This window comes from Falco punctatus, assembly GCF_963210335.1.
Source record: "Falco punctatus genome assembly, chromosome: 6".
In the NCBI taxonomy this organism is placed as follows: Eukaryota; Metazoa; Chordata; class Aves; order Falconiformes; family Falconidae; genus Falco; species Falco punctatus.
Window position 1 is genome coordinate 44,131,162 of NC_137585.1, and position 27,257 is coordinate 44,158,418.

Genomic DNA, 27,257 nt, shown 5'->3' on the forward strand with positions numbered 1-27,257 from the left:
AAAGCGACAATAATCAATAGACCTTTGGCATACAGTCAATGAAAATGTGCACCGAGATTCAGCAGCCTTGCCCCAAGCATGGATCTGGGTAGTTATATGAGACAAAGTATGCAAAATGTCCCTTTTTTGATCTTCTGCTCCCTCCCAAATTGGTAAGATTCAGAGGCTACCACAGTTCTCAGGCAACCATGGTCTTCTTTGGAGCAACCTGGTCTAGTGGAAACTGTCCCTGCCCATGGCAGGGGGGTTGGATCTGGATGATCTTTAAAGTTCCTTCCAACCCAAACCATTCTATGATTCTATAACTCTATTCTGGGGACAGAAGTGTCAGAACATGACCATTTGGTTATACCTGACCTTGACCTTGTACCATTTGGTTATACATGACCCTGACCTTGTCTGGAAGACCATAACACCCAGGACATTTCAGATATTTCAGAATGAATCAGCCCTTGAATCTAGATAGCTGGCCTAATGAATTTCATAACTGTGTATGAATATTCCAGAACTATCAAAAAATTAATCATTTTTCTGCCGGATAATGAAAGACAGAGCTGATTTGTATTTCCCTGAAATACTTACTCTGGTAAGCTTGACTTTCACCACTCACTCTTTTTATGATGAGACCTCATTTCAAATCTCGTGTCGCACCTTCTCTGCTGAGGCATGCTGTTGCTGCATTTGGCAGTGGCAAGCCCCAAACCTGTAAAGTCTGTGCATATTCTGAACATTCTGGTGACAAAAGAAGGCAGTGAGGTTAGCAGGACTAACGACATGCATGAAGATAAGCACACATCTAATCAAGTATTTGCAGGGTCAGACCCGATTATAATATTATTAACACGGGATCATTTAACTGGAGGACAAGAAACTTTTCTTTGTGTTTGAGGAATAAATCCCCTATTGTTTCAAAGCTCCTGAACAAATGGGGTTTTCATATTTGGCTGTGTCTGCTGTCTGTTTTGGATCTTTGTCACTTACCCTGTCCCATATTTAGGCCTGGAGCAGCTGAGAGAGAAGTCTGGATGTGTTTATTTTTTTATTTCCTAAGGAGCCGGACCATGAGATAGCCCTCCCCAAAAGGAAACCAACCCTGATTGCATGACTGATGGGATTGTAGTAAAAAAATATAGCTCATTTTAAAGTTTACCCAAGAGCAGAGTCTCTTCAAGCAGCATGACCCTGTGGCTTCATTTAACATTTCTAGGACAGAGTCTGCAAGGTTAATGTGTTAAGACAGTAAAAACTTTCCCTTTGCCTCAGGCACATCACTTCTATTCAGCAAGGCAAATAATACCCCACCTACAGCAGTCTGCCCAGAAGCCCAAAGCCTGCACAGCAACAAGCCTCTGTTTCTTTCCATCTCCTTGAGACTGACATTGCCTGGGTGCTGAATAGCCTGGTGGGAAGAGTTCAATGCAGGGTTTGCACTTTCCCAGCCATTAGCCAGCTGCCACCGCATTTCATTATCTTAGGGGGTGCTTTTATACATCAAAGGCACTCCCAAACAGTGTGATGAAGTGGAAGTAACCGAGCTTGGTCCACGTTGCAAGTCGCAGTATTATTTATTGTCATTATTTTTTTGCGCCCATCTCGTGCCATCTGGCCCTCTAACTGTAAAGGCTGGTGATGGAAAAAAGACTCAACACACCCCTCTCGGTTTCTTGGAGTGAATCCTGCTGAACAACTAGGCCTTGGAGCAACTGCCTGTTGTTATCGGGACTCGCTATTGTTCTGCACAAGGAGCCCTCTAAAAAGCAAGGGGAAAAAACACAAAGGTAGTGCACAGGATCTCATGTGAAAACAAAGCAAGCAGAGCATGAAAAGCGGCACTGAGATGGCTTTTTCTTTGCTTGCTTTCCATCGTAGCCAAGAAATAAAGAGTTGAAAAAGGTTTTCTTTCAGTCTTCTGAAGAAGCTGCCTGTGAACAAGCCAAGGTAGTTGGTTTTGCATAAGACCGCCTTAGATCACTGTTCAGCTGTTTTAACTTACTTCAGCTTTTGTCTTATTGTGGCTTGCTTTTAATGACAAAAGCACATATGGTTAGGGATTTATTGTACTTCTCCAGAGTTTGAAACCTGCTTTCCGTTACCGGAAATCTCTAATTGATACGTTCATAAAATCTTGAGAATTACATTAAAAGGTGAAAAACAGCAAAATCTCTCTCTGTGTCACAGACTGCTAATGAGTGGCTTAAATAGGAGTTGTCAGTGGATGTATGATGAAGTACACTTTTATATGGTGGCTGGGTTTTACAGGCCAGGGAACAAACTAGAACACGTTTCTGCCTCTGCTGCGCCTGCCTGCCACCAAAACACCCTGTTGCCCAAAAAAAAACCTCAACAAGAAATGCTCATACTTCCATACTGACACTTTATGGCATAGATATTTTGGCTAATGATTTATTTTACTTTCATTTAGCCATTAACTTGAAGCTTTAAAAATACACTTGTTTGACTGTGAATGAGACAGGGCAATTGACCATGCAATGTCAAGCTTCTACGGCTTGAAAAATGTCCCAGATGCAGGCCATTACCTGCAGAACATTGGACCTCTCTTTTACAAAATTACAATATTGTTTTGCATTTTTGATTGCTTGCTATGAAAATAAATATTTGTTATGGTGAATCCTGGTGTCAAAGTCCCTGATTCTGTAAACCAAGTCACATAGGTAAAGCTTTTGCTGAGTGTGCCTGAAAAACAGTTTGTAGCATCAGGGTCAAACTTGTTAGACCTTTAGTTAGTAGGCTTCATTAACTTAATTTGAGATTGGCATAAATAGGGGTTGAGACAGTACAAGACCTTAATTTTGTCCTGAAATCCCTTTCTGTTCTGTGCTCACTGCAGCTAACCTGTAGCTGTGAAGTATCTCTCTGTAAGCCAGCAATTAGATTGCTATCCAAGATTGACTTGGAAACAGTTGTCAGAGAAGTCAAGCTACTGGCAACCAACATCAAAAACAAAAATCCCTGACCTTGAATGTTCTTAATACAAAAGCCCTTTTCCTGCTGTTTTTGAATGAACGAATGAGAGTCAGCAAATGATATAGCGGACACTATATTCTGAAAAGATAAAGCATATTTGTTTTATTTCTGTATACAATCTGCTGCCCAAGAACAAAGACAGGAAGCAATATTGGGAAATTCTTAAAAATATGATTTATGCTGGATACAGTCTCTTCCTTCTCCTTCATATCACTTGGAACAAATAGTGAGCCAAGAATTTCCTGAACTTTTGCAATTTGCTTGGAAAATGTGTTCTCCCTTCCTTGCTGCCGCATTGTGAAGAAAGGATTTATTTCTAGTAACAGGTTTTACATTTCACTTAAGATAAAACTGCATCTTATACACCCTGCTCTGTCTCTACTGCTGCCATTCTGGCTTTCTTTGTAATGGGATTGAACAGGTGCTATAAAACAGTTTCATTTTCAAGCTGCACAAAGATAATCTTCCCCATTTTAGAGAGCAGCAGGCATCCCTTCTTGGGTAACCAACCTCATGCCATGCAAATGGAGGGAACAGTCACAAGTAAAGACGACTTTTGCTCAGTTTTAGAAATATGAGCAAGCTAGATGTATCCAGACAGATTTGTGAAGTGTCCTAAATGACCTGTCCACAGGAGTTCTAAACGTCATGGGACAGTATTTTTATGCGGATGAACTAGGCGAATTGCTCAAAAGCAATATGGCCAATGCAAGTAGGTTTCCCATCTGCGTAAGGCAATAGGATAGTACCTCTTTTGTCATTTCGATGAGCATTTATTCCCTATTCAGGACCAAATGTGTGAAACGGGGTCCCTCGATAGGCTGGACAGGCAGCGTTTTACCCCAGTGGCTCTACAAGCTGTCATTAGGGCTATGGCACCTGGACACACACACACCCCCCCCAGGGAGGTGGTGTGCAGCGTCTTCTGCAGAGAGGTGGTCAGCCAGCATGACCCCTCTCCACAGGGGTTTGGAGGAGGAAAACACAGCTGACTAGCACAAAGCTGCAGGGAGCAGGGCACTGAGCAGCCCAGGGAGAGGAGGGAAAGGCTTTAGGAGGGGCTTGTGCTCCAGGGAGGTGAGTGCTCAGTCTTGGCAGTATATTTGTCTGGAGGGAGAGGCTAATTTCACCCTCTGATAAACTGGATTAGGGAAAAAATTCACTGAGTTAGCCTTCAGGCTTGGTTCCTCACCTGATGAAAGCAGGACTGGCTTTCATTGTCCCGCTGGAGCGGAGCAGCTGAGGACATGGCCCCCAGCACGCTCTGCCCTCCCGCAGGCTCTCCCCTGGCAGTGATGCTGTCAGACCCTCGCTGCGGGCAGGTGCATGCTGAGGGCCAGATTGCAGCTTGCCTAAACACAGCTACCCTGGAGAGCGTGGTCTTCTCCAGCCCCCAGCTCCCCCTTGCCATCCCGTGTGGCTGTCATATGGATGCTTTTCTTTGCCAGCTGGTTTGGATCAACCCAAACTGCTACTGTAGCACGAGTCTGGCATGGTAGGAAGGAGAAAGGAGACTGGATCTGGTATTTCCTTGCAGCTATTGAGAAAATAGGGAGGAATTACAAAGAGAAAATGCAAACCATGCTGCATTCAGGGTTACATGTAGCTCTTCCCATCCAGGAGAAAGGAGAAGGTGGAAACGCACTGCAGCTCTCAGGATTGTCTGTCAAGCCATATACCAGCCCTGGCTGAGAGATGGTCAACTAGGTCCTAAATCTGGTGGTCAGAGGGAAAAGAGTTCAAATGATGCACCCCATTCACCAAAACGATAGAAGCAGGCTCCCATGTGAAGATAGGTTTTCCTGCATTAAAGCATCTTTAAATTTAATGACAGCAAAGATAATAATAGTTCTCACTTTGTTTCAGATGTGGTAAACTAAAAGCAGCTTTCTTTAGCTTTGCATTTCATTAAAGGTCACCATGATTATGAATCTCTCTTCTGAACTACTCAGCTATTTCCATGTAGTGTCACTGTCCAGACAACCCTCCTAACACATCAACAGCTAACAAGCAATGACAACAAGTTACGGAGCACAATTCAAGGAAACAAAAAATAAAAATGGAAGGATGTGAATTCTATGGAGAACACAAAGAAAAATGGGTGGGATGCTTGTTTCCTCAAATTGTGTATCAACTTCATAGGTCTGCTACAAATTATCCCCCATTAAAGGAGGAGGGTATCTTCTTACATCCCACCTTTGTGTTCTGTTTCCAGCGCTCCATTATGGAACCAGATCTCTGCTGCTTCTGTCTGAAGAACTGTAATTTTTTACATGTTTTTGAAACATAAAGTGCAGTTGTTGAGATGATTCAGTGCTGGTCTGGCAGCACACAAAATCAACAGATGACTTCCAAATATCTGAAAAAAAGAATCACAATGCAGACTTATACTAACATGCTTAAATTATAGTGCTTAGAATATATTTAGCAAGACAACAAATTAAGGAAGAATTGCAACATCTTGAAAACAAAACAGATTTTTCCTACAAAATCTTGCAGCAACTTCAGTCAAGATGTCTGCATTTCTGAATGAGGTATCTTTAATATATACATTTAAATGTATAAAAGTTCTGGGTTTAGTTTCCTGTTACTTCATTGTCTCTTTTTTCCCCTTAGAAGAAAAAAAAAAAAGGGACTTTCCTTTCTTTTTTTGTAATATATATATTTGAGAAATGCATTTTTAATCTGTTATTTATCTGTGTTATCGTTAATGTCTTCTGCTTTCAACTAGATATACACAGTAGCTAAAAGTGCTGCTGCACTGATATGCTGTATGCAGTACACAGTGTACCAAATGTGTTTGTTTTTAATGCCTGGCAGTTCTCGATCACTAGCCTAACAGAATTTTTTTTCCATTTTATTTAGGAGAAAAAAGAAAACCCTGAATCCCTTTTAAGAAAATATTTCTCCTGTTATCAAAAGGTTTTAAACATTGGTAAGATGCAGGTTTTCCAGGACACAGTGAGAAGCCACTCCATGTAAAAATACTTATTTACAGACCCAATTTGTACATCTTTTGCTTCACAAATATGGACTTGCAAGACAAAAGAAATGTGCCATATCTGTAAGGTGGCATTTTCGAAGAAATTACTTATGTGTTTAGGAGGCACTAAACTGATGTTACTGTAAGATAGATTAATTAAATACCACCTCGCCATTACAGCAAAGAACATATTTGTTTCTTTTATTGTATGAAATACACACTCTCTAGAGGAGGAAGAATTGCAAATGGATATAACAAGCATGAGTTTGTGCTGAAAGATAAAATAGCAAACATATAGTATTTCAAGACAAAGCAAAATAAATATTTTTTTTCTATTGTTAGAATTTCATAAAACAGATGCAAATTCAGAGTTAGTCAAATCTAGAAACAAATGAAACTGAAAGAGGATGCTCTTTACCAAAGAAAATTTAGTTTGACAATGTTAAATAGATAGCTGGGATCTGCTGGGAATACATACCTTGGTTTCATCTGATTGACCTCATATCACTGCTACGGCACATAACTACACCTGACAGGTCATTGATTTTGCAGTATGTAAAGTGGATCCTTAAGGAAATAGCTTGGCAGAGAGCAGCTTCCAATATTTTTCACATTCCCACAGCAAAAATTAAAGTCCCTATTATAGGATTCATCACATATAGAGAGGAAAGGAAAACAATGCTCTTACAAAGAGCTTTATAAATAAAAAAGATGGTTAGCAACAGCCTCACACGTCAACTAACAAATTTCAAGGCTCTGATCACAAAAATGACAGAACAACATTGATTTCAAATTTCAGAATGAAAAAAAGCAATACTTTTTTTTTTCTCTTTTCAGCCCAGCTTTCACATCACAACTCCAATAACCTTAACACTTTTTATGCTTGGCCCTGCTTGATAATTTTGCCAGAAATATGCAGCACACACACATGCACAATAACAAAACCAAATTAGAATATTTATTCTGCTGCCACAAAAGCAATTTTACTGTACTTTGTGCCACTAAATGTACCACAATGTTTTCATCACCAAGTTAAAGAGAGTACGCCTAATGGTTTATACAGCCCTTCTGCACAAGAACCCTATTCAAACATTTGCTCAAGTCATGCATGGCTTTAGTCACATGCATAACAGCCTACAGACAAAAGGCACAAGAGACAAGGAGGGCTTTATGTATCAAACTGAAAGTAGTATTCCCCTGTGCTAATACTATGTAAACAACAGAGAACCGCAGGATATCATATTAACATGATTTTTTGTGAGAGAGAAAGAAAGACTAATCAATACCTAAAAACTACAGTACCTGTGTCTGGAGAGAACAAACACATAAACAAAAAATATAAGAGACAAAACATCGACGTAGATGCCAACATGAAAAAAATAAAAACAAACCAAAACAATGTTTTTTACAGGTTTACCATAAACTAAATCATATCACTTTTGCATAGAGCAATCAGAAAGTTTTTGGGGGCAATATAAAAGAGATACCTTTTGGGGTTTTTATTAGATAGGTGGACATGCTTATGATTTTAGGAACAGACATAAATAGGTAAAATATCACTACATATTGAAAGAAGAGTGTCCAGTGATGGCATACTTCAGTGCCCAATGTCTGCATAAGGCCTTATGAATTAGCATGGGGCTACTGCTCTGGAATCAACAGCACCCCTAAGGTGTCACCCCAAGATACAAGAGTGGTGGAGAGGGAAATCATCAGGCAAAATCATCAGTTGGTGTAAACTGACAGGGCACTCCCCACCCCTCCTGCCTTCACACCAGCCAAAGCTGTACTTCACAGGAGGAAAGACAACTACAACGCTATGAGTGAAAACAGAGTAATCTGACAACATTCATGGACCGGACATACAACTCTGCTATGATTCTAGAGGGCAGGTCACAGTCAACAGGGTTGTCTCAAATCAGGTGCCTACTCAGTCATACAGGACTATTTTCGGGACAGCCTATGCCATTTTCCAAGCAAAACATCAGGGGTGAAGTCCTACGGATCAAGTTCTTGTTTACAGCAAGACAACCACACGATGTACCTCTTCTATATGGTTCAATTATTCAAAGGTGCCAATAAAATTAAATGTTTAGAAAAGCTCAACCTTTGAATCTTATTAATGCAAAATATTGCCTTAGAATATACATAAGTTATATTGATAAAATACACCTGTAGCATTTCCATCTGTAGATTCTGAAGCATGGTATGAATGAGATCAGTACCAGTATTCTCATTTTCAAATGGAAATTGGGATATCAGGACAAGGGAAGTGAACTAGCTCCAGTCCGTCAGCAACCTGAAAATGAACTAAATGCTTTGTAGACCAAAACTTTCTGAGTCCAAGTATCATATTGACAAGAATGTGTCATCCCCCTTGACGCCGGACACCAGCTGACAAACACCTCTCTATGGCAGAGCACTGCATAATAGCAAACTGGAAGCTCATTCCATGCTGGACAAAATGTTAATTTATACAAATGGAAACTTCCATGGGAATGGCTTGCTTCTGATAAAATGTTCAGAAACCAATGGTTTCTCAGGTCCAGAATAAAAATTTGATTCAAAATGAATGAGAGATCCCTAAAGTAGCTTCATAGTTTGAATCCCCATGTACAGTGTGAGTATTTCCCAATTAATGTTTCATACTCATGCAGTTTTCACACAGTCCTAGAAGACACTGGTGGCATGAGGTTAATGGAAGGGCTTCAGCTTAAGCCTTCTGCGTCCCACTGAACGCCTCATCAACAGGCTATTAACTGTCCTGGTGTATTTATATCTGGGGTGTGTGTGGTCTACAGCTTCAGTGTCAAGAGGACTGAATTTTTGAGGTGCTATTTTTTATTTTTCAAATATTCTTCCAAGTCTTAATGCCAGATAATCTTGACTTATTCATTGCATGAGAATAAGAGGTCAACAAAATCCCCACATGGACATAGAAAGGAAAACCCAAATACCCAACAACACACAAAAAAAAGCCCTAAAGCCCTTGTTGGGTAGCAGACTGCAGGATGATGCACACTTAGGAGGCAGTTAGCTGTCAGCACAACCCTTTGCAGCGTGTTTTGCAGGATAGCTATCTGACTGCTGCACACACAGATACACCCTCTTCTAAGGGAACATAACTATTCCTACACACTGCAGTTTTTTGCTTCTTCTATCTTTTACATATTGCTACACAACCTGAGCCTTGTTTAGACGTACCTTATATTTACTATTATATGTGGTGTGCTTTATGGTCAACATATTTTTCAGAACATCCATCTGTGTGCACAAGCATTTCTAAAATTAAACAACAAATATATGTGAAGTGGCAGTACCTACAGATTAACTGTATCTTCAGGAATTAAAAATATTAGAAAAGAACCAGCAATACCACCTTTGAGAGACCCCCGCAGCCTGCACTGTGTCACAGCTCGGTCAGCGTGGCTGTGTTTGCAGCAGGTTTAAGCTCACACCGGAGCCACCCAGAAAGCCTGGCAGTCCCCAGAGCCTGCCCTGCCCATCACGTTATCTTCCTTTTTCCTGTTTCCATTTGGGAACGGTTGATTGGCAGTGCCCTGGCCACCTGATATCAGGAACAGACATGAAGCAAAGGAGGAAAACTTTTGCCAGGACTCGAAATTTCTGCTTTTACCTCCTGTGCCAGTTTGAGCAAGAGTTATACCGTGTGTAGACCCCAGTCCTAACTCACTGATCAGGACTGACCTGGGAATGAGCCTCATACCACCATTTGCAGGATATAAGTCTATATATAGTGTTTGAACAAGGCAAATGAAAGTGTATTAAGCTTGAAACTAAGATTTTGACCTTGGCTTAACATTTTTGACAACACACTCGGACACAAGATAACAGACAGCTTTTATTTACTGTCCTACAAGGTGCGCAGGTATATTAAACTTAAAATTGCTCTTTTAGTAGTGACACAAAGAAATCACTAACTAATAAGTAAAATTTCCCATTAGCTTTTAACACTAAGCTCTGTGGAGTGAAAATACAGTCTCTCTGAAAGCCAGCGATGAAAAACTATCATAAGCTTTACTGAATTGATTTTCAGGTTATAAGAACTATGAAGTACATGAAGAAGTAGTTTTTCATTTTCTTTAGGGATTTACAGAAAATTACAAGAACACAAGTGAAATTACAATTGAGATTTTGTTGCTGAGATCTCTCTCCCCTTTGTTTGCAAAATAAAAAATAAACCACTTTAAAACCTTTTCCAGAGATACCAATAGCTTTGTAAATTTGGAGTGAGTGAATGAATTTGACAAGCTGAAATGAGAAGTCAGAAACATAGAAACCTTTACTTTCCACATTTGTTTGTCAGACCATGTAAGTTTCTGATTTTAGGAGGTTTTCATTCAGAAGTTGCTAAAGCTTTTCACAATCAGCAAGAATTTTAGTGGATTTTGCTTTTGGGCAATTTAAACACTTTTTTCCACTGTGTGGTTTGACCCCTGAATAGGCAATTTCAGTAACATTGATTCTTTAGATTATTTATTATAACATAACACTTGTGTAAACCTGAGAAACCAGCAAATTCGTGTTTACTGTCAATGTAATGCAGGAGAAGAACGTACAAGGCTGGTTGCTCTCTCTGGCATTCACCTCTCCCAGTGGCTCCTCACCGCTACCCAACAGTGGTGCGAAACTATAAAGCTGTCCACAGAAGGAGCTTTCTAACAAGCCTGGCCTCTCAGATGAAGCAAATCTGGTGTAACATTGTGGCGTTGCTCCCCAGGGCTGCTCCCGAGGCACATTTCTGTGGGAAGAGCCACAAAAAAGCACAGGATCGCGGTTTCTAAGAGGACAAAGCCACTTCTTTCACGACCAAGATAGATAGCAGTACACAAGCTTTCAGGTCCCTGAAGTCCCTCTAGTCAAGCACACCAAATTCTTTTGGTATTGCAGTTTAAGCCTATTTTTAAATAGCTAGTTCCACTGTTACACTTGCAGGACAAAGACATGCACCAGCATGGGCAAAGGTGATCATTTTGTATCAAGGAGTATGGACAGGAAAGGATGTCCAGGGCCTTCACTTTAGCCTCCTTCCCCTCACTATGTTGCAGGAACTGTATCATATAGCCTTTTTCACAAAAACGGATGGAAATCTCTATGGATCTTTTATTTAAGGAAAACAAATACAAAAGCATTTTTTTTATTTTATTATATTTCCTGGCAAAGAAAATAAGGTGATTTCTGAGCCGCCAGACAGCCTTAATAAAATGTTGATATTAAACTCAACCACAGCTGTAAATTTCCAAAATTAACTGCTTCCCAATCATGACAATAAAATGCAGGGAGAACTATCATATGCTTATTAAAGCAACTTCTGCAGGACAGAACACAGGGATCATTTCCATGGACCTGACTAGCTTACAAAAATGCCTAGGTTACAAGAACTTGGATTTGTTCAATAGTGATTGACAAAATATGAAAACAAGGTTGGTCCAGGTAGAAGACAAAAGCTTCTCATTCATTTAGGCTTCTTGCCTGGATTTGCGTTTAAGCAAAAAGAAAACAAACATGAGTTCTGTAACTGCTGAAGTAAGAAATATATGCCACAGCTGAGACAGCTGGATTACCTGTGCTGCTCTCCTGTCCCCTACAGCTGACCATACTGTGTTTTGGTCAACATATGCAAAACGCTACTGCTTTTCAAGCACATCTGTTGAACTTACATATTCCTTGCTTGGGGGACCCTCTCCTCCTACAAGCTAGAGCACAATTTCCTTTTTTATTTCTCTCCGCTAATGTACTTATGAAAATAAAAGACAAGACCAAGCTTCCGTCTTTCAATACTGTGGTCCATTCTGAAATATTGTACTTATCACAGCGAGGGCCAAAAGCCACAAGGAATCTGATGCAAGTAAGCAATTTGCCTCCATGAAGTGGCAACTGATGCTCTGCACCTGTGAGATGCATTTGGGACTTTAATATGTGTTTAAACATGCATTGAAGCAACTGTCCCTTGTAGACATTCAGTTACTTTTCCTATATAAACTCTGGGCATATTTTTGTTTCCCTTTTGTATTTACCTTATCCTTTATTCACTAAACAGGTAGCTCAAAATGATAACATAAGCAAAAAACAAGCATCAAAGCAATGAAAATGTTATTTTTGAATGGTAACAACTTCAACAGTAGTATCAGAGAAGCAGGAAAAGCACCTTTGCCTTTCAGATTCCTTGAGCACCTCTCTCCTTCCTCCAGGCTTCCTATGCCAGTTCAGGTGAACGTACAAAAGACTTCATTTTCACATTACTATCTGTATGCTACTTTATGTCTGCCCAGAGCAGAAGTTTTCTGCCATTCCTTTACTTCCATAGTAATAGAGGGCTTGCTTACACCCAGAAAAGTGAAGCAACACCAAGTATTTTAAAAGGCATAGTTTAAAGGTATCTATAGATTGTTTGATCATGCAACCTTTCTAAAGAATCAGAGCTGAAAACATAGTGATCCTTGAAAACAAAGGAAGTGTCTCTAAACGTGTACGCCTCATTGATGTTAATGGAAGGAGGGTTCTTCCCCTCTAAGAAAAAGATGATTCCTAAATGCTCTTATAGAATATATGAGGGATGGGTCTTTTTGTCAGGGCAGCTACATAAGGCACAGCTTGGGAAGAAGGTACAAAAACATCTGCACACCTTTAATGAATCTTAGACCCATATATAAAGAATGACTACCAAGACGGCATGGTATGGCCAGTTACGGCTCAGGGAATGCAGGGAAAAGTGAGAAAATGGCCAAAATATAGAAGCTTACATATTTGTAGACTCAGAGTTTAAGGACAAAAAAAAAAAAAAAAAGGTTAATAAGCTAATATTTTTTATTAACTGCTCTACTGATTTAACCTCATATAGCACAGGCTTCCACATTTCATCCAGTTTTTCTAATAACAAACCTACTAACTTATGTTTAACCTAAATATACCTTCCAGAAAGTCACATGGTCTTGATTTGCAGCCATCAGGAAATAGGGTCCTTGGTTCCTTTGGTGGGCTGTTCGAAGGTCATACCCTCTTTGTGACAAATGTGTAATGTACAACCAAAAAAATGCCTGGATTCAGGCATTTCCCAAACTTCTAATTAGCTCCCTCTCCATAAGGCTGTAGGGTTCTTGGTCACCCAGTATTTGATGCTGGGAAGTTCCTTCAGGCTTTTAACTGGCTTCTCAGTCCTGTCCTTTTGATATGCTAACCAGGACAGAGAGCTAAGGAACTCTTTCAACCCTCATGTCATTCTCATGGCACCTCTATGCTCTCTCCCCATTTTCTGCAAGTGCTTACACCAACATTGACACCAACACAATAAGTAGTTTCCTAGCATTCGCCATGCCACATTTCAAAGAAAATCAGACCTTTCCTTCCCCCAGTTGTTAGACACCCAAGGGTCTCACTTTCTGCCCTAACATTGTGCTATTAGCTGCTACTCTTCCTCATCTGCCAAGCCGCAAATTCATTCTAGCCACTGGACATAGCTTCCATAGCTTCCCATTGCATAGACAGAGGACCTGTATTTCTCACTCCTAAGTGAAAGAATGACTTTGAATATGTTTCAATAAGGTCAAATATAGCATAAATGGACTGCTTGTCAAGCAATATAGATTACTCGGTATCAGCACTTTATTGTCCTTTTTTGCTCCTCCAAACTGTGGCATATAGGCATTTTAAGAGCAGAGATTTTATATGGATTTTCAAAACACTAATGAAAATCCTTAACAGCACTTTTGCAGTGCTGGTCCCTGCAGAACTTGACTGGAAACATTTCCATTCAGTGATGAGTCTCCATTGACGGTCTTTCTGAGAACAGCCAGTTCTACTCCATTTATTGTGTTCTGTGATACGTTACACAGTTCTTAACAAAGCTATTATGACTGGAAAAAACATCCAAACAAATGAAAGCTCTATATGTTGGAGCACCAAGGGACAAATCTTCTTCTCTCTGAAATCAAGTAGAGCCTAGGAATGTTCTTTGTTGAGAGCAGACTCAATCTAAAAAAAATTAAGCCACAACTCACTCCTAGATTGCTGCATGCACAGAGGAAATCCATTTGCAGCGAACAACAGCATCTTTCCCTCTAATCCACGGTAACAATAACCTATTCTGTGTAATCTGAATGGCATTATCGACTCAAAAAGTTTTTAGTGGATTTAACTAAAACAGTCTGCTAGCATTCACAAGTATAGACAGCAAGCCAATACCGAATAGGAACTTTGAAAAACAAAACAAAGCAAAACAAAATAAGCCACATTTTTTTTTATTTCTAAGTGTGTTTATTTACAAGTGGGATGAATTCACTCCATGACCATATTAATGGATCACCATGCAAAAAGTATGATATAGCAAGGTTTTGTGCAGCCACTGAATATCCAAACATTCAGCTGAAAGGTGATTTTTAAATACCATTGTGCAATAAAATGCACAGTGCAAGATAAAAACAGATCCCCTTGTACCATTTAAAGGAAACACGTAAAAAACTTGTGAGAAACAATGAAAGCCAGCGGGTTTGTGTGCTACTGTGAAGATGAGCCCACTGCCTGTTCCTTTTCACCATCGTTGATCTTAGAAGTTTTAGCCAGGCTGATAAACAGCAATAGGAGGCAGCCTTATTTACAACACATTAAACAAAAGATAAAGTGGAGTTCGGTGCACCACCTAAAAAAGGGACACCTCTAAAAGTGTTATCTATTGCTCTCTGCTCCTTTAGTGACCTGGCTGCATTTCCCTGTCATGAGTAAGCATCTTCCATGCCGTGAGACAGCCCTGTTCCACATGATGCCAATTCAATATGACCATCCTCCTGGTTTCATGGAGCAGAAAGAAAACAAGCCCTTTAGGAGAGTGTTAGCAGTCTCCTAAAGTAGGAGAACATATGGGCATACCCTGTCACTTCCAAAACTTCCTTCACTATTTCATAACAATGATGTTAGAGTTGCCCTGGCTCCCCAGCTGCCCTTCTGGATTTCAGAGCCCCAAAGCCTGGCAGCAGCATACCCTTCTTCTGCAGAAGTGGATGTCTGAGAAGACAAAGACAGAGATAATCTGGAACTGCGTAAGAATCATCAGTTTTAATCTTATTCTGATTGTTTATGGTTAACTGTTGACACCTCCACCAGCGGGTTACAAAAAGTAAACAGGCATGTGATCTTCAGCTACTACATAAAAGTAATGCATTTTAGTCCCATAAGATCTCCCAAGAAGCCAGCAGTAGTACTGGGAAAAATACTCCAATGCCGCAAGCAGTCTTTTCAAGACTGCAGAGTGCTGCCGGCAGCAGCTATCACCCAGTGGGGTTCGACTGAGAAAAGCAACCACGTTAAACTGACAGGCACTCCTCGGGATGCAGTGAGAGTACATCCTTTGCACATTGGCAGCCACTATCAGACAATGCTTTCCTATCCCTCTGGGTCTGCAATGCCACCTGAAAAAAGCAGAGAGACACTGTCCACCCTGTGATTCCTCAAACTGTTTGCTGCCAGCCTGATACTCCTGCCCAAACCCCACACAGCTGAACTGGGGCTACACCCCACCTGGCAGAGCTACACCCACAACAGCTGCCACCCAAGAGCAGGAGTCCAGCTGGGTCCCACACACAACATGGGGCTGCTGCCTGGCAGCTAGAGCAAAACCAGCCTACTCTGGTGTGTTTTACATGTAAACTTGATGTAGCTAACAAAAAAACACGGGTCTGTTTAAGTCCTGTTAGAGCACTCTTTGCTCAAGGAACCTGCACTTAAAATGTCCAGTCTTATGCTTAGCGAGCTTAACTTGATTAGCAATTACATTGACATCAATCCAAAGTGAATCCAGTGCTTTCAAACAAGCCATTTTACTTTGACACTAAACGACAGAATGTGGCCTCTTGTGTTTGGGAACCGACTTTTGAAAACTGAGAGCAGCATGAGATGAGGACAGAAATATTTATTTCTTCTTTACATCAAGAAAATAATTCATGTAAATACGCATGTAGTACAAAATTCCCTGGGGAAAAGTGTGAATGCCCACAGGCACAGAGCATGAGAAGCTGCGATGGGATGAACCAACCCCTTGCAACTTCCTAGAAATAAGTTTTCACCATTCCAACTACAGGAGTACATGTTCCTGAAATTCAGGAAACTTACTGCTAATGATTTGCTCTAAGGTACGGCAATTCTAGTGGATTTCAAAATGAACATGTGAGCAGAGTAAGCTATTCTTCATTTGAGGTGTTAGGAGTTAATAAAATAGTTACAGGTATCTAATCAATATACTGCAAGTTAAAGCACGTTAAACAATCAAATGTAGAACCATTCAGAAGGAGCAGGTGAGACTCACCAGACTAGATGGAGTCACTGATATCTCAGCAAGCTCCCTCTGCATATGAAGAAGAGAAGCTGGTGCTTATTCTAGAGCACATCCCCTCTAGGCTAGCACACTGAAATCACTTTGAGGATTGTCCCATGAAGTGTCTGTTTCTCTTCATCAGCCATCAGGAAAGGCTAAGAAAGATATGAGACTTAGGTGTGGAGAAGACTGGAAAGAACTAATATTGGGAGAGAGAAACCAACAGGCCACAGAGAGGCATTCTCAGCTGGATCCAGGGCCAAGAGGTAACAAGCCTCCTGGAAGTATTTTCTTCACCTGTGGATCAGTCTCTCCAACTCCTGATAAAAATCAACCAAATTAATTCCAACTCAAACAGATGGCACCTATGTCACAGTTCAGAAAAGGACATTTGTTCATGGCTTGAGCATTGTGTAATGAGACTTAACGTGCCCTAACTTCAGACTTTCATTTGACTTTCCACCCTTCAGTTTCTCCAGTTCCCTCCTCTCATTGCCATTTCTCCAAAGGGTAGAACTTTGGGTAAGAAGGCTAAATGTAAGAGTTCTTCCCACATTTCCAGGGCGAAGGACACTGGGTGCCTTCCTCCTTCAGTTGTGTCCACCACTTTTTGCATAAATACTACACAATAATCATTTAACCATACCAAGATATTTGCAGAAGCTTCTCACACATTTTATGCCACTCCAATCTCTTATTTCATGGCAATAATTTAGGTTCTTGTATATTTGCATGGATGTACCTCTACATACATGCAGCATGTAAGCAACCAAACTGTTAAATATTTTAAGTACCCTGACCATTCTCAAGAAGTGAGGCAGCGTGCAGCTCTCACGTGAGGCAGAGGGACAGCCACCCAACTGCAGTTACCTCTTCCTGAAAAATTTCCAGTGCAAAGGGTTCTTTCTTTAGAAATCCTTAGCCAAAAAGGCCTTCTTGCAGTTCATATTACACCCCACCACCACCGATAGAGCAACTGCCTTCTACACCACTGCAGCTCCCCTGGCCGCTGATCTTATGTTATCTGCAGCCCAGGCTGGATCCACACTGCCTACAGCTACATCTGGAAAGCAGGCTGCCGAGAAAATAATCACTTGAGAACCTAATTCCAGCAAATCAGCACTGCCATTTATCTTGGACTTGAGCAATACATAGTAACAGTGGAGGCAGTCAAACACATACCAAACTCAAAGACCATGAAGATGAGGGATAAGATTATCGACTGAATTCTGAATGTGCAAAGTCAGTTTCCCAAAGTACCGCCGCCATGCTACCTAATGGGCAGGTAATGTGAAGGCTGCAGAGCAGCACCCCACGTTCCTGTAGGTGTCTTAAAAGCAGCGGTACAATGCTTCTAAGGTTTCTAGCAATCACATGTTTAGTTCACAAGCAAAATTTGCCAGGCTTATTAGCATAGAAGCCTGGGGCAATGAGGTTTAGAATAAATGGGAACTTTCAAATATACACAAGAAAGAGGTAAGCTAAAATTAAAAGCTTGTTGGTTCCCCCTACCCCCCGTAAATTCTCTCATTTGTCCTCAAGGACAGCATATAAATGTGTGCATTACAGCCCATATGATCAGACACTCTCTCAAGAGCTATAAACAATGGGACTATGAGTCATTATTAGGCTGGAATTACATTCAGTTCTTTCCCACTGACTCACCATATGGATTATTTGTCTGGTCTTTTGCTCTCTCTGCTTCCTCCTCTCCCCCACAGATCATCCATGACCCCTTCCCGAAACTGCAGCGTGACTGTGTTTGCTTCGCACGTCCCAGCCCTTGCAGCCAGGTGACAACAGCAGCCTGCAGGGCTCACACATACAGGCGATGAACTGACCACGTCCCTGACACCCCCAGCCGTGTGCCAGAGGCTGCCAGCTCCCCAGCAGATGTGACAGCAGCACCAGGCTCCCACTGTGTCTTGGGCATTGTGGTCTGACATGACACAAATCTACCAACCCTAACAACTTAGCTAATTTTAAGCAAGAGTCAGAAAAGCCTTTTCTGCTGCCCCACCTACCAGGATGGCAATTTCTGGCAAAAGTGGAGGAAGGAGGGGGCTTGGATATATACACATCTTAACCTGCTGCAGCTAGGTCAGACATAGCAATACATCAAAGCTTTCATCTTTCATTTAAAAGAAAAAGGTAAAAGCTAGTTCCTAGGCTTCACAGTTGTAGAAAAAAATGTGTTGAAGTTACGACTTCCAAATCTTCAAAGGCAGATGGTAAATAAAAAATGCTGACATTTATTGCTTTTAAGCAAATCACATACTGGAGTGTGACTCATTAACATTGGAACTGGCAAGCACCGAAGCAATCATGTTGAGAATGAGATCATGATGCAGTAGGTGTGCAGCATTCTCTTTTCAGTCTATTCACTATCTCTATCCTACAGTAATAAAGAGGAAAGTTTCTTTTCAGTCAATAATATTTTAATGTGCTTTCCAGTGCCTATGGAAATAATAAAAAACACATTTCTTCTTCACTGAGAAAGCTTTTGACACATACTTGATCTCATAAAATACTGAAGGGCATATGACGCATTCACATGAATAAGTCAAAAGGTTTCACGGTACTCGTAACGGTGCAATTAGGAAAGTGCAAAGGCTGGGGTCTTAGATTTTAAAAGTGCACATCACATTGGAACTCCAGTCTTCCTCGTATTGGTTGTAAACTACTTACAAAGGGATGCTCCTGTAGATAGGAGGGGGTATACAAAAACAGGCAAGAAAAGGAAATCAGCGTATTCGTACTGCATAATTAGTTATGTGGTAACATCAGTTTGATAGTTTAGGAGACGTTTTGTATACATATCGGCTTGGTGTGGAATGAACTTTCACATCAGTAGACTCTACGAATAGCTATTTCAAATTTGAATGACGCACACATATTTTTCTACGGAATAATCGCAGAAACTCTCACTTTCAGTATTCACAGGCAGTGTCCTCCTGTCTGTGATGAAGGACTTGACAATTCTGCAAGCAACAATCTTTGAAGATAGTCATAGGAACATTTGGATAAACAATCAAGCAGATATATCTGTTCAGCTGTCCTTCTGAAAAGTACTTTGATATCTGCAACGTGTTTTTATCAGTTATATTACAAAAGCCTCACTCATGTTAAAATATACCCAGACAACAAATGAAGTATGATAAATATCATCAAAATTTAGAGTCTGGTACCTTCATCACACAGAAACAGATCCTTTACAAACATGGAACTAAATTTATCATTCGCTTTAATGTCATCATGATTCAGACTGATATTGCCATTTCCACTGCCTTTTTTTTTCCCTACCAATCTGAAGTCTAAAACCAGAATGAGCTTATCCTGACTGCAAGCTGGGGAGTTAAACAATAGCCTGTAAATGACAAAGGAAGCAAGCGGTTAAGGGTTAAAAAAGAGATTATTATAATACAAGCTAAATTTAGAGGTGGAACTGCAAAGGTTAGTTAGGATCACTAGTATAACTTTATAGCATTAGGAGTATCACAGAGGCAGCTTGGTTTTCTTTTGCAATTACGATACAGTGTCTTCCACACTAGTAAACAAATTTCTGATTTACGTACTGTAGAATGTGAATGTTACCAGACAGAAGCAACTGTTCTGGTGCAGCCATCTAGGGAAGGGTGTTAGGCTCAACCAAAATGGATCTTTTGCTGATTGTGCAGACAACTGCTTACCAGAAATTAGAGAAATCCCTCTCCCGCGTTATAAAGTATTAGAATGAATATACAATTGAGATTCTAAAAGTATCTTAGCTGTATTTCATTTCAGCCTGGTGTGAAGTTGATTAAAATGTTGCATATATTCTGCAATTGCTTTAAAACTCTACAGTAAATCTTGAAAATCTGCTCCACTGATTAGCAAATTGAGTTAAGCTGCAAAGTCACATCCAGAAAATTGAAAGAGAAAAATAGGAATACATGTTCCTGTTAATACCAACATATTAAGACACAAAAAGTGAATGAGAAGGATAATTTTCCCCCATCTATGTGAACTTAACAATCTTCAGAACACCTGCAGTGACCTGCGAATTAAATCACAGCAAGCAGGGACTTCATTATGACCCGCTGAAAAAGACTCTAATAATTAAATATGTGTGTGTATATTTATACAATAAATTTACATACATGCCCCAGCATATATACAAATAAAACTTGGTTTTAACTTTAATGCATGGAAGGAGTGTTGTCTTCCAGTATTATTCTTAAAGGACAAGAAACTTGTTAATTAACCTGTGGCCAGCAGAAGTCCAAAGACACTAATTATTACATGTTCTTAGATTAGAAAAAGCAGTAATAATTGAATTTTATAGAACACAGAACAGCCAGGGCACACTCGGAATTTCTTAATTGCAGCCAATGTCAGCAGATGATACTACTGATACTAGAAATCTGTCTTTAAGTTGATCTTGGAGTTAGAAGCTATATCCAAGCCTTAGTTCCATGTTATAGCCCTTTAGGTAAGTGTTGCTGTCTGGAACCCTACCGTGAAAGCTGGGCAGCATCCCCAGCCCTCCCCCCGTTGTCAGGCACTTTAGACACTTCTGCTCTTCGCATACATTCAAGGCTGCTCCAAGAACACTGAAGTTCTCCTCCCTTGTGTTCCTTACAATGCTAACAGTCATTTCTTTATCATTTTATTCAGTTACATAATCAGCACATAAAACAATCACACTGGTTTTTACAGTGCCCCAGAGAAACCGCTAAGCTAGAGGCCGTTTCCTGATATCCGAGAGGTAAAAGCATCAAATAAAGGTACACCTCTCAAGAAAACTTGAAAATGTTGTTGCAAACCTTGATGAGGCGCTGCGCAGCTGATCACAGGAATTACAAGGTAAAGATAGTTGCCTCTGCAAAAACATACTCGACATTCTCTCAGCCTGGGATTTCTCATCTAGTATCATCTCATCCCTGTTTCCCTTCCTCTTGTGTTGTCATGGGTCACTTTCAGTAGAGAAAACCTCAGAACTTAAGGATGCAGCATTTTACTTGTTTTTCTTAGTTGCAAGTCATTTCTCCTTGTCAGCCTTGCAGTCACAGAACTGGGCACTACAAAGGCAAGTTTCTGCTGTCACGCGTGCAGCGTTACTGCTCGTGTGGATTTCTTCCCAGCAGCTGGGAGGAAATGTTCCTTCTTGTTTGGACAAAAATATCAAATGGTTAGGAAATAAAGAGTTAGGAAAAGCTGTATACAAGATTCATGCTTGAGAAACACAAGGGCATAGAAGACTTGGCCACTAAGAAAATTCCACTGGACATTAAATTACAATAATTCAGATCTGTTCATTTATGGCAAGTCAGCCATTTTACTGTTGACCTACTTTGTATCAGCAATAATTTGTCACAGTGCATTCTCCAACTGCTACTGAAAGAAAGGTTGAAACCATACATTAAGAGCACAGTGTCAAAGCAACTGATGTTAATTATACCCTGCAATTCCTATGTTGATGAAATTGTCACTGCTAACCATTAATACAGCATTTACTGTCTAAGCCCAGCTTGCTCTACCAACCCTTGAAAGCCACTGAATTAACATGCTGCTTCACAATGTTCACATCGGAATGTAAATCTGAAACATGTAAAAATAACCTCTGCTATTACACCAAGAATGTGTAAATATACATTCCTTTTTAGGAGAGCTATTTATCTCCAGTCTATGTAAGTTTCACTCTTCAAACTAAAAACAGCTTTAACGTTCTTCAGTCAAGTGGCAGCTCTTGCCAATATAAACTATTTTCCCTAAAAATGATGGCATCAAGTAGAGGAAACTTTGGAAAATAGAGTGCTACTTGATTTATGGAAATTCAGAAATAAGCTTTACATAGATACACAAAAATAAAAGCAGCAATGTTCTTCATTTTATTCACTACTAACCTGCACAATAACAAGAGAACATACTCTCCCAGCATAAGCAAGCAAGGTTAACTGGGACACCTTATGCGTATTTAGGGCTCATGTTCAGTGACATCTGCTTAACTTGGTGACAGGAATGTTTACAAGCATCAGCACGAACCAACCACTCCAGGAGCATTAACTAGATTCTTCATGGTTTGCACATCAGTAAACTGTTTTGTAAGGCCCTACTGTTGCGGTACAGTTCCCCCTGCTTTTAAATCACCTCTGAAGCTACTCTTTTATCCATTTAAACTGAAGGCATTCAAGAGCATACAGGCTTAGCAACATTTAGCCTTCAGAGCTGTCATCACACAAAACAGCACAACTTGATCTTCTGATCCAAGAAGACTCTTTTTAGCGATGAATAGGAGAGACTTTTTTCATCCTATGAACTGATTCAATATGAGATACAACAAAAGTAGAAGCTGGTGATGGTATTTTCACATCAGAAGAGTGCCTCACGTAGGTTATTTCCAATTTCTCACATAGACCAATAAAACAAACCAATAAGAAAATCCCATGGTGCGATGAGGCCCATCACACACAATCTACCCAAAATCTTTGCAGAGTCAGCAGAAAAGTAGAAAACTAAAATCAGCATTATTAGTATTTGAATGAAAGCCTTCACATCTCTAATCAGACTTAAGCATGGCCTTAAGATCAAGAAAAAGAGCGTGGTCTGAATGACTGCTTAAGCCAGACATACATCTCCAGAATAAGCAGGAAAAAACCTACACAACTACAAAGAGAACAGAACAGAGATTCTTACAGGGTACATGTAAGTCTGTATAGGACGAGCATCATTACCGAACACGAAATACAAAAGCAAATTTGAGTGCATAGGACCTGATGCCACATACAGCATAATGGGGGAACACGCTGTGAGAAGAGGAAACATTTGCTCACCTGGCAAAATGACTAGAAGGCAATTTGTACATTTTATAAAGACAGTCACTGAATGGTCAACAAGTCTTAGCAGACTGGTCCGTCAAAGAGCCGTAACGTTCAAGCTGTGTATGACTGAGCCTGCCCTCAGAACACCAACAGAACAACAGGATTATTCAGTGCTTCACAAGGAAAGAAGTCCAACTAGAAAGAAGTCCAACTAATTTAACTAACGTGCACTGGGCAAGCAGGTCTCGAATGTGCTCTCTCATCTCTAATACCTATGTTAAAATAAAAGCCTTGCTGGTTTCACAATGGCTCCTGAAATGAAATTGAAAGGTGGCAAGCATTTAAGTTAGTGCACTGTTTGTTCTACCTGCACCAAAACACAGGATTGGCAAACACAGCCTCCACTTACAGACACACTCCATTTCTCTCAGGAGTCCTTCCTGTGCCCCGCCGCCACAGTATACTAAGTACTTTCAAAATGAGACAAGGGCACATTGTGTGCACATTGGGGTATGTTTAAATTCCAGCTGGAAGAAATCCCAACAACTCTGAGGACACAGGTTGCACCAATTACTCGTTACAGCTGCAGTTAAAAATTATGCCATGAATGAAAGCACCCTACCATAAAAGGACTGAAATATTAACCATCTAAGGGAGCGGGCTCATTCCTGGTTCAGCATCACATGCCAGCCTCACAGATGGAATACTTGCTGCCTTGCAAAGCTATGCTTATCAGAAAGAAAGTACTGACAGCTGATGCTTTCATAATGTGCATAACTCATTGTCAAAGACGAAACATACAGCTACCCTTTCTGCTGCTGTTCTTACTGTGCAGCAGAAAAGACTATAGGCAACACCAAGATACACCAAGCATAGCTCAGTCAGCAGGAAGCTTCACGAAAGTTTAATATAGCTTTACAGGAAGCCAAGCTCAATGTTTTTCTTTCTATTCAGACACACTTATGCTGTCTGTGGACATGTAATGCAACAGAAACGTCTTTGAGTACTCCTCCTGCTTGAATAAACCTCTTGCTTACAGACTTAACTTGAAAGCATCATATTAAAAGCAGTAGAATCTTTAAGGTATCAAGATGTGAGCCTAAATTTTGACTCTACATCACAAGCTAACACTTTGTTAAAGGAAGTGCATTCTGAACCTTTAGTAACAGATCTGTTATTGCCAGTTCCAGATACTGAGCAAACTCTTTTTAAAGTTCGCTGCCTCACGAGCACTTATGCTTCCACCAGCCTGCGCCAGAAAGTCATAGTGCTGGAGGAGCCTTAGCAATAATTTAAAGCACTGATGTTGACATACATATGCAGATAATGGTAAAAATGGTATTTGTAAAGCTAAACTTTCAGAAAACCAGTGGGAAAGAAAACCTAGACAGTTCAGTCTTATGTTTTGCTTATCTATAATCAGTTATATTACAGACCAGAAGACTGAAAGATTTTAACTGGAGATAGGACACATTACTATTACCACATTGTAAAGGCTCATAGGGGAGCAGCAGCTGCCACAATGCGTGGCAAGCGTGAAGCTCAGTTCCATTCACAGCTAGCAAGTTTAGGTGGCAAGTAATGATTATTTTCCTTCAGAGCAGCAGCAGCTCTCAACTGACCAAGTTGGGTAGGCCTTTTATTAAACACTCACAGAACAAAGTACACAGGAGATAAGGAATGGAAAGTTCTTGAGTTTTACTCCAGCACTTTAACAAGTGCAAATAAAGTGGTAAGGAATTTCTCTCAAGTGTAACTAACCACTGTGCTGTATACAAATGGCATTAGTGTGGTGCTTAAGTGAATCACATCTCCACATCATTCATTAACTTTGAATACACATATAAGTATGGGCTTCTCACTTTGCCTCAGCCAGCCTTTTAAGTTTGGGAAAAAAGATCTACATACCTTTTGTTGAATCCCATCTTAATGATTTTTAAAGTGAAAGTCTTGCATCTGAAGAAAGCAAAAGGCGAGCAACCTTTTCTGTAGAGTGCTTAACCTGCTCTTAAGGCTAAGGGACACTTGTCCCAGGAACTCTTATGGAGCAGGGAATCCATCAGGGAAGAACTGAGAACTTGTGAGCAAGTAGGTCAAAATGGACATTTAGGTCTGCTATATCCTTCATCAGGAAGCCAAGTAAACTTTAATCCTCTGGATTTATTCAAGTCATCTTTGGTGGATGTTATTTCTGTACCTTTTCCTCATATCCTGGAATTATGGGGCCTGGAGTTATTTCCACATTGACTGACTTTAAAAGGTTTAAAGTGACATGTACATCATTGTGTTTCCCTATACTTCCCAAGCATCTATGTATGAGGTCTTCGTTAATCCATGTCTGCACCAAGTGTTCCCTAGCATCAGGGTGCCATTGACATTAAGCCTTTATAGTACCTATTTCATCTCTACTGTGAGACAAAAATAGTTTAACTGATCCTATGTAATCACGACAAGAGATTAATTAAAATGCCAAGATAGGAAACAATTTATTATAGAGAGAAGAAAAATTTCTCATCCAAAATATAGAAATCTGTACAACTTTGCCACAATCAATATACATGAACTGTACAAATTTACACCAGTTCATAATTTACCAAATAAAAGATGACTAACAAAGTTCACAAAATAGATGGTGGTTTGTGGAAAAGACTTTTACCCAATTAAGAACAAGGAAATTACAAACCAGACCTCCACTTTCTAAAAATAAGAAGTTTACTCAATCTTAGAAAACTACAAGCTAGCAAATGTACAGATAGCTGGCTGGTGCTAACACCACAGTTCAGACAGTGTCTTTATATGGTCTTTTTAAAGCCTGTTGCCATGGCAGATTCTGATCACTTGCTACTTTTGAGGCCAATGTAAAGATCCGACCATTTCCCCAGGTCATACTTACTAGTTTATCTTATGTACATTTATACATATTTGTAAGTGCTAGGTAAAAGTCTGAAAAATAAAATTTCCAGTACTATGGTGTTCATAACAATAAGTCTTGTTACTGAGCTGCCAAAAATGCTAATAATAAATGTAATAGTGCAAATTTACTCTGCAAGACCTACTGCAGAGAATCACTTTATAAATACAGATTGGGGTTGAAAATTGGTGTAGAAATTAAGTAAGATGTCTGGGAGAAACTGACCCTTCCTAAATCTTCTTCACTCCCTAGCAAGTTGCGATCATTTTGACTCACAGGCTATTAAATCACTGAAAGGTACTGTCCAAACTATGGCACTGTCACTTTAAAGTATACCACTCTAACGTGTGCCAGATCTTCACAGCTGTGACATGGTTTAAATTCCATAATCCATCCCCAGAGGTGCCCACCCAAAGTAAAAACCAAATTTATCCATCCATTTTAAGGTGATCCATCCACAGACTATATCTTAACCTGATACAGTCATCATATTGTAGCTTTTGGAAGGGCTAGTTCTGCCCAAGAGAAGTTCCTCCTTACAGCTTATTCTGCTGTCTACCATTTGCACGTTGGTGTTATTTTGGCTACCTCCTGCTGGTGCAGCTTCATACAGCACACAGATTGAGCCATCCTCTCCAATACGGTAAGACACTTCATACGGGTCAACCCATAGAGTGAGTTCGCTCGGAAGAAGCTGGAACAGTTCCTGACTGCTCAATCCAATACGCTGTGCTGCCTGTCCAATGAGAGGATCCATTTTATGGTTGATCCGGATACATCGGTAACCTGATCCCTTGCACGGCTTTTCTGGGAACCAGTGGTGTTTATAATGTTCTATAAAACAAAGAAAAAAGATTATCCTCCTTAATTCTGTATTCAAAAAGATGCGCAGTGATCATTGTTCTCTTGCAAATTTCACACCTCAACAATGTTCAAAAGCTTATTACTTTAGCATCCAGTGACCTGAAAAGCCATTAGAGCCTTTATTTTTGCTGACTGCTTGCCGAAGTGCAGTGCCCCTCGGGAACTACTTGCATACAAAGTTACTGTTCAGTGCCACCATATACAGCGAACAGTGTTCGCCATCTGAAAGGAGTGAAACGCAACTTCCTGCCACTCACAGAAACGAATATAAAAATACAGAACCGATTATATACATAGCAGAAAAACTCAAGGGTCTCATAACTCCACGAAGCAAAAAAAAAACAAAAACCACACCTTTCCAGCACTCTCTTGAGATCACCCCCCCATGCT

General features: G+C 40.3%; 2 protein-coding genes across 8 annotated transcripts in view; one reads left to right on the top strand and one right to left on the bottom strand.

Annotated features, from left to right (window-relative positions):
• LOC308065436 (uncharacterized protein) overlaps nucleotides 1–26,327 on the top strand; it is a 250,785-nt gene extending 224,458 nt beyond the window's left edge. For all 7 annotated transcript variants that reach the window (XM_080391412.1, XM_080391414.1, XM_080391416.1 and 4 more), the window contains one exon: nucleotides 1–26,327. This exon is cut by the window's left edge and continues 17,510 nt beyond it. The gene's annotated coding sequence lies outside the window, so the exon portion shown is untranslated.
• BTG1 (BTG anti-proliferation factor 1) overlaps nucleotides 25,554–27,257 on the bottom strand; it is a 2,869-nt gene continuing 1,165 nt past the window's right edge. Inside the window, exon 2 of the mRNA XM_080391420.1 lies at nucleotides 25,554–26,837. Coding sequence (XP_080247546.1) covers nucleotides 26,473–26,837 — 365 coding nt within the window. The 3' untranslated portion in view covers nucleotides 25,554–26,472. The remainder of the gene's footprint in view (nucleotides 26,838–27,257) is intronic.